The sequence below is a fragment of the Pararge aegeria genome, chromosome 3 (genome assembly GCF_905163445.1).
Source record: "Pararge aegeria chromosome 3, ilParAegt1.1, whole genome shotgun sequence".
Lineage (NCBI taxonomy): Eukaryota > Metazoa > Arthropoda > Insecta > Lepidoptera > Nymphalidae > Pararge > Pararge aegeria.
In genome coordinates this window covers 18,638,291-18,649,683 of record NC_053182.1, presented here as the reverse complement: position 1 = coordinate 18,649,683, position 11,393 = coordinate 18,638,291, and the positions used below count along the sequence as shown (strand labels likewise).

General features: G+C 37.4%; 1 protein-coding gene across 7 annotated transcripts in view; it reads left to right on the top strand.

The window, feature by feature from the left end:
• Positions 1 to 291: 291 nt before the first annotated feature.
• LOC120637250 (GTPase-activating protein skywalker) overlaps positions 292 to 11,393 on the top strand; it is a 143,070-nt gene continuing 131,968 nt past the window's right edge. For all 7 annotated transcript variants that reach the window (XM_039908980.1, XM_039908983.1, XM_039908985.1 and 4 more), the window contains exons 1-2: positions 292 to 840; positions 1,210 to 1,484. In XM_039908980.1, the coding sequence (XP_039764914.1) occupies positions 1,373 to 1,484 (112 nt within the window). In that variant the 5' untranslated portion in view covers positions 292 to 840; positions 1,210 to 1,372. The remainder of the gene's footprint in view (positions 841 to 1,209; positions 1,485 to 11,393) is intronic.

Genomic DNA, 11,393 nt, shown 5'->3' with positions numbered 1-11,393 from the left:
TTGAATTTAAAAAGTTGGAAAGAGTGGGGGTTGGGAAGTTGTGGTAGCACTTTCTGTGTTTAAAAAAAATATTTGGAAATTACTTATAATTGCAGTTGATACTTTAAGTAAACAATATGAAATATACCCGTGCCAAAAAAATTACAACTACATATACTACAGCTATTTATTTTTTGGAATATTATTTTTAATTTATGTAAACGGGTCATATTTCATGCAGAAACTCCACGGACAAAAAGTCCGCATCCGCATTCTATATTTCAGTCTTCAGTTCAGCCTTCAATGGTTTTTAGTCTGTGCTGTTTATGGGAAGGTGGGCAATGTTTCCCAATGTATCCAGTTCCGTCGCTATTTTATTTTATTGAATTTGATATCATGCAAATCGCAACTTAAGTTTACGCGAAGTTCATTTGATTGCCTGAATTTATAATGGTAGTGAAAATCTCTGTCTACTCTGTAACAATTCAGTCAGACTAGTCATTATAGAGAAGTTTTGTTTCGAACTCACGTCGAAGACTTTCACCGGATACATCGATAATTAGATTAAACGATTCTGAGGTTGCGTATCGTTCGCACATCAGTGAAACAAATCTTACAATGTCCCCGTGCGTATGGTCAGTCACTCATATAACTTTGAAGTATTAGTACTGTGTGGTTCGCTTTAAGTGACAAAGCAAAAGCGTTGGCTGACGGCTCCCACTCGTCAAGTCGTCACTATTATCCTATCTGTGATTACGTTGCGCCGGGAACTGGGCACTCTAGTTAGTCGCCGCGGGGACTCCAAAGCGGTAAATACGGAGTCGCAAATCCTGCACCGCATCATTTATCGTCAAGATTTCGGTAAGTTCACTTCGGAGTAAGACTCTTTTAAAAAGTCGCGTTTCTTTAATCGCGGTTTCGAAATTCGGGCGTTTCTCGCGCTGACATTGAAGACCGTCCGATCAGCTGCCGTACAGTCTTAAAATAGCAATAAAATTCCGAGCCCCTTCTGGCAGCGAAGCAATCAGCTGATCCGAACAAAGTTTTAATTATATCCAATTAGATAATTACTTAGTTGAACAGCGGCGCTCATCCGAGCCGCGAACAAATCACAGGATTATGCCGACGGAGGCGAATTGATAACGTATCGGCGTGATAGTGGCGTTTATAAAATAATTTGCAGTCTTGACACAGTTTGGTCACATTGTCACAGTTTGATGTTTCTTCCAGATTTGAAAATGGTGCAGCAGGATTTGACTTAGGTGTGTGGGACGGTGGCACATGATCTGACGGTGATGGGCTTAGTGCTGGTGTGAGTGCAGACAGGCAGACAGTGTCAGTGAAGTGTTGTGTAGTGTCTAGTCAAGTGTAGTCGAGTGTTAGTGGAGCAGGGATGCCCTCCGTGATGTTGTCCGCAGTGCTAGAAGAGGAGCCCGACCTGTACGAGGCTTTTCCTCCTCATGTTGACCCCTCTGGGATCACCATCTTGACAGATAGCCCTCCAGGTAAATAAATTTCACGATTTGACATCATCTTCCTAATTTCATTGATAATTTATATGTTCATAAAACATCTAAAAAGTACCTACTAAATACTTTTAAACCAGCTAATAGTATAATGAATATGAAATTGTGTTTAGTGGTTCATGTATTTCTGCAGCAACAAATCAAAGCTTTAATTTAGAGAGTTAGCCAAACAGCTTAAGTCCCATAATCCCAGTCAAGAAATTAAGTCTATATGAAGTCACAAGCTAATCAGTGGATAGAAATTCAATATATAAAAGGATTACATCTCACTTATTGCACTATTTTTACCACATGCTACGTTCGAAAATTTCCTGATTCATAGTTACCTGATGCTTTACAATTGTGGCAATACTACAGCAAGAGTACTCAGTTTGCTATTTTTGTTTTTTTGTAGACATCCACAAGTGTATCCACAGTCTTATTTTGCTATGCCTTAAAGGTGAATATAAAAATTATTAAATGATTAAGTAAAAACAATGTTTGTTTCAGATTATTGTACATAATTTTTTACATAAGACATTCAAATATGTAACTCAGTCACCCTGTTATCTTAATTCTATTTAATGTATGAAGGCAAGATATGTTATCATTCAGATTTGCTATTGAATATCTAAGATTTGTTCTATGATATTACCGTACCATTTGCCGGTACTGAAACATAAACAAATTGGTTATCTGAAATATTTTATCTTGCTTTCAATCTTGCTTCCAATGTATTCAAAGGGCAATAGCTATTTATAATAGATTGACTTACATTTTTACACAATGTTATATTTATATGATTTTAATTGTAATTTTTCCAAAGTATCAAAGGGCGCAAATGAAAAATAACCAAGCATGGCTGGTATATTACTAATAATCTCTGAGCCATTTACTTATTATACATTCTTATTGGTATATAAATTTAATTAAACAGCAAGGCTCAGAAATTGGGCCCAAATCTTTAAACTGGTATGCATGTAATGATATTCAGCTTGCAAAATAATTACTGAAATTACATTATGTTCACTACTTTATAAATATGATTGTACATTTAATTTTTTTTCTTTATAGACCAGAGACAGTATTATGCTTAGTGTTAGCATTAGAGAGTATTTTTATTCCCACGGAGTTATGAGAAACCACTCTTCGCAATAGCTAGGTTATAAATACATAATTTATAAACATTACATGTATCACTTCTAAGCCTAAAAAATTATACTTAAAAGTTATAGATATTACCAGGTCATTCTTTTTCTAACTCAACAACAACTAGGCTTTTGATACATAACAAATGATGTTAATCTAATGCTCTATTGTGTTAAAGGATAAACCAACAACTCACTTTCGCATTAATAATATCAATATTATACTTATAAATCAAGTAGTTATAAGAGCTCAAGTGTTTTTGAGTATGTTTTGTGTAAAATAATTTGTTAATTTAAGTGTTTCCTGTTCAAGGAAACTTAAGAGAGGTTGCCAACGTTCAGTACCGCGTTTATTTACCGCGCGTCTGCATCGCAATTTTTGATCGTTTGTCGTATTTGTCAACGCGCAACATAAGCGATACAAAACTTGTGTTGAGGGTACATTGTCGAAGATCTGTTTGGAGATTACAGATTCTCCTGGTTTTCGCGGAGTATAGCAAATTAAGCTTACTTTTCATAACATATCGCAACTAACGCCCGACTTTTTCGGTTGACGTTGGCCAAAAGAAGCGCGGGTATCGATCGAAGTCTCGTAAACTGCAGATATGTTATATACTAATATCTGCAACGCGTTGCTATCTATGCCGTAACCCTAAAGAATCGATGCCAATTCGTGGTTACCTTGGCGATGGTATCATCAATAGCCTATAACAGGCTATTGCTGTATTGAAGGCCTCCCACAGCAAGAAGGTTTTCCCTTAACGCCGGGCAGACGGGTTGGTGACCGCAGATGGTAGTAGTAGAACAGAGGAAGCTGCTGTCCGTTGTCCGTTATATTCCCTTAGTCGCCTCGTACGACATCCTCCGAAAGAGGGGTGCTGACAACTGTATTCTGATCTTTTGTCACCACACGGCAAATAGCGCTGGTATATCTCGAGGTCTTGAATCGATGGTAACGCTGTTGGATCGCTCCAAAAAGTCGCCGTCGTCGCCGATGTGACCTACCTAATATGTGTATCTACCAAATGATACCTACATTTTATCTGAATCCCGGTGTCTAAGGTAACTTAATTGTAAATAGGCAGTCATGTCCTCTTTTACACATCTGTGTTAATTTACAAAACATGAATACAATGGTAATTGCTGAAGAAATAATGGGAAAAACAAAGTTTGGTAGTATGTGTGACTGTTTGCAATTTGGATGTGTGTTTGCCCTGTCATTAGCCTGTGTATGTTTGTTTTGAACACTGCAATTTTTTTATAGGCTTGTTGTTAATTTAGTGTGAAAAAGCAATTTTTTTTAAAAATTCCATGTTATCATCATTCTAAAGCTAAAGACTTATCTACACGGCGTATTTACTACGCGCAGTCAACGCGCGATTATGCTTTAAAAAAAGATTTAGTCTCAGGTAAAGATCCAAAGTTTATATTAGACGTAACTTTATGGAAAATTGACTTTTGCCTCCGTCATCCGTAGCCTATCCACATAGCGCATTTTTTTTTTTTTTTAATATTTATTAAAGGAATACCAACAGCTTGTGCACAATACATAGTAAAGGAAAATTACTAATATTTTGTTTCTAATCAGTGTGCCTAGCCACTCAAAGGTGTGCACAGCATTTACTACAAAATTACCGATATTAATACTATAAACTATAGTTTTTAGACGCATTGGCAGCCGCAACGTTGACACAGCGACGTATGCCTGCATACGCAGCCATATCTAAGTATTGCTTAAAGAGCAGACGCCATAAACAAATGAAACCTCCCTACATCGTCGTCTTTAAAGTTAAAAGTCGAGCGTGCGTGCGCTTCAGTGCTGAACTGCACCGTTTGGTATCATGGCTTTTTCTATGTAGAACGTTGAAGCGACACCGCTTTGCAACGCATCGTGTATAGCTGCCGTTACGAAATTATAGCTGGTAATTTGTTTAACCACCTCCCCCTTGAACGCCGATACAATTCTGATCAATGATATTCAGCTTGCAAAATAATTACTGAAATTACATTATGTTCACTACTTTATAAATATGATTGTACATTTAATTTTTTTTCTTTATAGACCAGAGACAGTATTATGCTTAGTGTTAGCATTAGAGAGTATTTTTATTCCCACGGAGTTATGAGAAACCACTCTTCGCAATAGCTAGGTTATAAATACATAATTTATAAACATTACATGTATCACTTCTAAGCCTAAAAAATTATACTTAAAAGTTATAGATATTACCAGGTCATTCTTTTTCTAACTCAACAACAACTAGGCTTTTGATACATAACAAATGATGTTAATCTAATGCTCTATTGTGTTAAAGGATAAACCAACAACTCACTTTCGCATTAATAATATCAATATTATACTTATAAATCAAGTAGTTATAAGAGCTCAAGTGTTTTTGAGTATGTTTTGTGTAAAATAATTTGTTAATTTAAGTGTTTCCTGTTCAAGGAAACTTAAGAGAGGTTGCCAACGTTCAGTACCGCGTTTATTTACCGCGCGTCTGCATCGCAATTTTTGATCGTTTGTCGTATTTGTCAACGCGCAACATAAGCGATACAAAACTTGTGTTGAGGGTACATTGTCGAAGATCTGTTTGGAGATTACAGATTCTCCTGGTTTTCGCGGAGTATAGCAAATTAAGCTTACTTTTCATAACATATCGCAACTAACGCCCGACTTTTTCGGTTGACGTTGGCCAAAAGAAGCGCGGGTATCGATCGAAGTCTCGTAAACTGCAGATATGTTATATACTAATATCTGCAACGCGTTGCTATCTATGCCGTAACCCTAAAGAATCGATGCCAATTCGTGGTTACCTTGGCGATGGTATCATCAATAGCCTATAACAGGCTATTGCTGTATTGAAGGCCTCCCACAGCAAGAAGGTTTTCCCTTAACGCCGGGCAGACGGGTTGGTGACCGCAGATGGTAGTAGTAGAACAGAGGAAGCTGCTGTCCGTTGTCCGTTATATTCCCTTAGTCGCCTCGTACGACATCCTCCGAAAGAGGGGTGCTGACAACTGTATTCTGATCTTTTGTCACCACACGGCAAATAGCGCTGGTATATCTCGAGGTCTTGAATCGATGGTAACGCTGTTGGATCGCTCCAAAAAGTCGCCGTCGTCGCCGATGTGACCTACCTAATATGTGTATCTACAAAATGATACCTACATTTTATCTGAATCCCGGTGTCTAAGGTAACTTAATTGTAAATAGGCAGTCATGTCCTCTTTTACACATCTGTGTTAATTTACAAAACATGAATACAATGGTAATTGCTGAAGAAATAATGGGAAAAACAAAGTTTGGTAGTATGTGTGACTGTTTGCAATTTGGATGTGTGTTTGCCCTGTCATTAGCCTGTGTATGTTTGTTTTGAACACTGCAATTTTTTTATAGGCTTGTTGTTAATTTAGTGTGAAAAAGCAATTTTTTTTAAAAATTCCATGTTATCATCATTCTAAAGCTAAAGACTTATCTACACGGCGTATTTACTACGCGCAGTCAACGCGCGATTATGCTTTAAAAAAAGATTTAGTCTCAGGTAAAGATCCAAAGTTTATATTAGACGTAACTTTATGGAAAATTGACTTTTGCCTCCGTCATCCGTAGCCTATCCACATAGCGCATTTTTTTTTTTTTTTAATATTTATTAAAGGAATACCAACAGCTTGTGCACAATACATAGTAAAGGAAAATTACTAATATTTTGTTTCTAATCAGTGTGCCTAGCCACTCAAAGGTGTGCACAGCATTTACTACAAAATTACCGATATTAATACTATAAACTATAGTTTTTAGACGCATTGGCAGCCGCAACGTTGACACAGCGACGTATGCCTGCATACGCAGCCATATCTAAGTATTGCTTAAAGAGCAGACGCCATAAACAAATGAAACCTCCCTACATCGTCGTCTTTAAAGTTAAAAGTCGAGCGTGCGTGCGCTTCAGTGCTGAACTGCACCGTTTGGTATCATGGCTTTTTCTATGTAGAACGTTGAAGCGACACCGCTTTGCAACGCATCGTGTATAGCTGCCGTTACGAAATTATAGCTGGTAATTTGTTTAACCACCTCCCCCTTGAACGCCGATACAATTCTGTGTCAGGGAGGTTCGGGTCACTGTATAGGTTTTAAGATGGAAATGTAGAGTCTGTGTAACTAATATAAATGTATGAAATTATAAAAACTAGTTTACACTATGTATACAATTAGGCGGCCTTATCGCTACATAGCGATCTCTTTCAGGCAACCGATGGCGTAAAACACTACTCAAAACGAGAGGTAGGTGGTGTATATAAATATATACATAAACTACAACTGTAGGATAAATTATTAAAACATAGGATGAAAACAGAGTGATGTATTTCTGAGATTCTTAGCGTTTTAGTAGTGCACACGGTTGGTTTTTCTCAAAAACTCGCGACTCTCATAGTTTAAGTATTTAATTCTTGGGCTAAACGTTTACCGTCGCGCAATAATGACGTAGGCAATAAAAAAGGAGTTTTTATTGGACCCTCATAATTTTAGCCCTGTGCTTTCTGCGTACGCTTTGGGGAGCTGCTTTAGCGGTACGCCCCACATAATATAATATACTAGCAGCTGATAAGTTGGTAGAAAGCGTAACCTTGAATCCAAATGTTCCGGTTTCATTCATAGCTGGATTAAAACAATCCTACAAATTTACTGAGTATTTAAATATCAAGACACCGGTTTCGCTTGATTGTCTTGTTTTTTAGCATAGGCCTCCCCCAGGTTCTTCCATGCTTCGTGATCGTTGCTTTTACTTCTACACACTACTCCTGCTGTATCTCTTAGATCGTCTTCCCACCTTCGGAATGGCCTCTGCTGTATCTCTTAGGTCTTCTTCCCACCTTCGGAATGGACTTCTTAACTTACCGCCTCTAGTATACCAGTCTGCTGCTAGTAGCCCACTAGGATACTAGCACGCAGCAGAAGATGGAAGAAGTTACCCTAGAGGCTTTGCAGAATTTTCTTTTAAAAAAAAAAGAATTGTGTATTCGTTACATTATTAAGGTTGTTTATATGAAGAGGGTAGTATTAACAAAACGGCTCAACTGTTTACTCTTCTCATAGGTTTTGTTGAATTCTCACGACTTATCGCCACGGCATGGTTTTGTTTGTGAAACAAGCACACATTGTTTTCGATACTGTCTAAACACATGGAAACTATACGCAGACAACTGACATGAATGACTACACGAGGAACCGCTTGTTTCAATATTAAATTCTTTTTACTCGACTTAAAATCCGATGATTTAAAAAAAAACCCAATATTTACTATAAATGTACAGTACTTTTCTACTACTAGAAATGCAAAAGTTTGAATAAATGTTTATTACTCATTCAAGCCAGAAAAGTTGAAGGAATCTAAATGAAATTTAGCACAGTAATAAATTATAGTCCGGAATAGAACATAGGCACTTTTTGTCCCCGAAAAGAGTTTAATGATTAAAATTATTTTATTCAGAATTCATAAGCCACTACAAAATTAAACGTGGTTACTTTATAGGAGCTGTGCGGATATAAAGTATCCTATGTACATTGAATTGTATATCTAGAAGCGCTCTTACAAACACAAATGTCGTGCATCGCGGGGGCTCTGCGAATTACCCGCGGTGTGCACGCGTATCGTATTTCTGGTTCTATTATTCCAATATTTTACCATACAGCAAGGCATGTTAAATTGGTTGGGACGGGTTTTAAACTATGACATGTTTTTTTTTATACCACTACAAGTTAGCCCTGGACTGCATATAAATATATACAAACCGCAACAAAGATTCGCTGATAAGAAAACTATTGCTCGAGATGAGATATATTTGTCGCCGCTGATAACGATATCCGTAACCTAGATCGCGTTGTATAGCACGATGCGAGAAAGACCTTTTTACCATTCCACCGTAAATGTGAGGAGGCGAATAACAAATGAATGGAAGCGGTGGTAGCCCAGTGGCCAGTGGCCATGTTTTAGAGCGATGTTCAGGCATTGACGGGTTATGGTCGAAAAGATGTTACGCAGTTAACTGGAACGTCCGAGTTGGTTTCGTCGGTTAACCTTTTTCTTGGAAATGGACCTACCTTACTGGATCCAGTGGCGTGCATATAGTTTATGAACAGGATAGGCAGTGCTTTTACGAATGTATGAAGTGTACGCCAATGACTGGATCGTATGTCCTACGATGCATTCGTCATATTAATATGCATTATTTAATTCTTGTTCGAAATGTGATACATGTTCTTTGAAGCATGGCTGTGTCATACTCTTGACGTCGGTTTATGTCACTCTTGCTAAACCGATTTTTCGTTAAATAACGCATGGTTTGTAATGATACCTTCAGACACACTTTCGCACTTTAAAAAATACCTAGTGTGAATGTATGTGCACAGCAATTAAATAACGTTCATAATTCAAAATTCAAAAGTGTTTTATTCATGTTGACCTTATCACAGGCACCTATAAAGCGTATATACATATAATATGTTACCATTAATGTTAAGATGGTTATAACTATAACAGTTTACTTAAAACTAAAGCTAAGACAAGCCTACAACAAACTTAGCCGGGCTTTGTTTTTGTTACCACTATCCTACAGTCGAATTCATATTTAGCGATGAAATTAGAGCAATTGATACCTTACATTTCGTACATACATACATTTCGCTTCCAAAACTCAAACTAGGACTCATAGAGCTAATCTAACCGAATAAATACGGTGTGTGTGTCTGCAATCTGCATTTAATTATTCTCCGCACGAACCCGAATATGCAGGTGGTCGTACGTGTACATACAAAATTAAATTGCCCTTGAAATTCTCGACGGAGCTTCCATGCCTGCCATTTCCGATCGGCAACGAAGCTTCCGGAATTGACAATATTGTAGTCATCGTGATGTACCTACTTATAAAAACAATTTACTCACGATCACGCCAATGACATTTAGCATATAAATAAATATTCTACGACAGTACACAAATCGCCATCTAGCCCAAAGTCTCTGAAAAAGATTAAAGTTTGTGTTAAACGTAAGCTTATAGAAAAGTCCTATTATAGTATTAAGGACTACGTCAACGATAAAAATGCTTGGGTGTAAATTATTGCTCTCACTAGGTCTTTAATAATTTTAAGTGACAATGTGAGATAACAAAAAAAAAATAACCGGCTAAGTTTGTTGTGGGCTTCTTCTTAGACCAGGGCGCGTTTGGAACCCTCGTAGCTTTAGTTTTAAGTTGAAGAATTTAGTTTTCGCCATCAACTCACTTCTATGTGTTATTTTACATGTAATGTACGCATCAATAAAGAAATATTTGACTTTTGACTACAGTAAGCGTAGCTAATACTTTATCGATTACAAGCTGTTGCCCGCGACTTCTTCTGCGTTTGATTTTGTTGTGGCATTAAATTTAGTTAAATTTCTAATAAAATTTCAAGTATTCAGTATAGCTAAGCCTTGAGGCTTAGCGAATTCTTGAAAGGGGGGTTTGCTGCCGTCCGCTGAGGAGTTCTGTCCTCTATCTCCAGCCAAAGTTTGGGCAAAATTAAACACATATTATAACCTCTATAGTACAAAATTAAGTATTTAAATAGGTTATAATTTGTCGAAGTTATGGTGTAAAATCGTCAAACACTTCATCCCATCTCCCAAAGGAACCGAGCTTAATGTCGGGATAAAAAGTCCTAGCCCTATCCTATATTACTTCTAACACTTCCAAGAATATGTGTACAAAGTTTCATGAGGATCGGTTAGTTTTTGCGTGAAAGCGTTACAAACAAACTTACATTGACATTTATTATATTAGTAGAGATTAGTAAGGATAGCGTAGCTTGTGTTATGGGTACTAAGATGACTGATGAATAGTTTTAGGAATAATATACATAAATACTTATAATATACAGATAAACACCCAGACACTGAAAAACATTTATGTTCCACAGAAGAACATACAGAAACTGGGTACACGACTAATATTGAAGCATCAAAAACCTCTCTACTTTAGTAGTGGTACTCGAACATGCAATACCTAATGGCTAAATTTGGGTTCTGTATGTCCTTAATACTTTGTTAAACCCATACCCGTAATCGGTTTCTACGCGCCATCGTACCGTAACGCTAAATCGCTTGGCGGCAAGTCTTTTTCGGTAGGGTGGTAACTAGCTCCGTCCGGAACTTCCCGCGACCGGATTAGAGAAAGTTTACAAATTACCAATTCTCAATTTACTCCTGCCTGTCTATAATATTCTCAAAGGCGGGTGAATTCCACCTCCGAAGTGGGCCAGCGTTCTGGACTACGGCCTAAACCTTTTTCATTGGGGGAAGACAACCGTGCCCTGTAGTGGGCCGGTAATGGGTTGATATGATGATGATGATGATGATGAGAGTAACATTTGATCGTTATACGCCCGGAAGTGATACGACGAGTAGTTTAGGATAATCGACTAATGCAATTATAAAATACATCGCGAAGTATCGAAGCAAATACTGTAATTAACAGAGAAAATTTACACAGATACAAATACAACAGCACAATAAGGTAGAACGTACAATTTGGCGGCCTTATCGCTAAATAGCTATCTCTTCCAGGCAACCAAAGGTACTGTGAAATTAATGACATTGCTTGCGCAAAAGGAAGTTTCGGTTTCCATTAAGAGCATTCATAATTTGTCACTATTAACTGTCATATTCAGTTCCTATGTAAATTTTAATGTGCCAGACATCCTCGTAGTATGAAGTCTGTTACT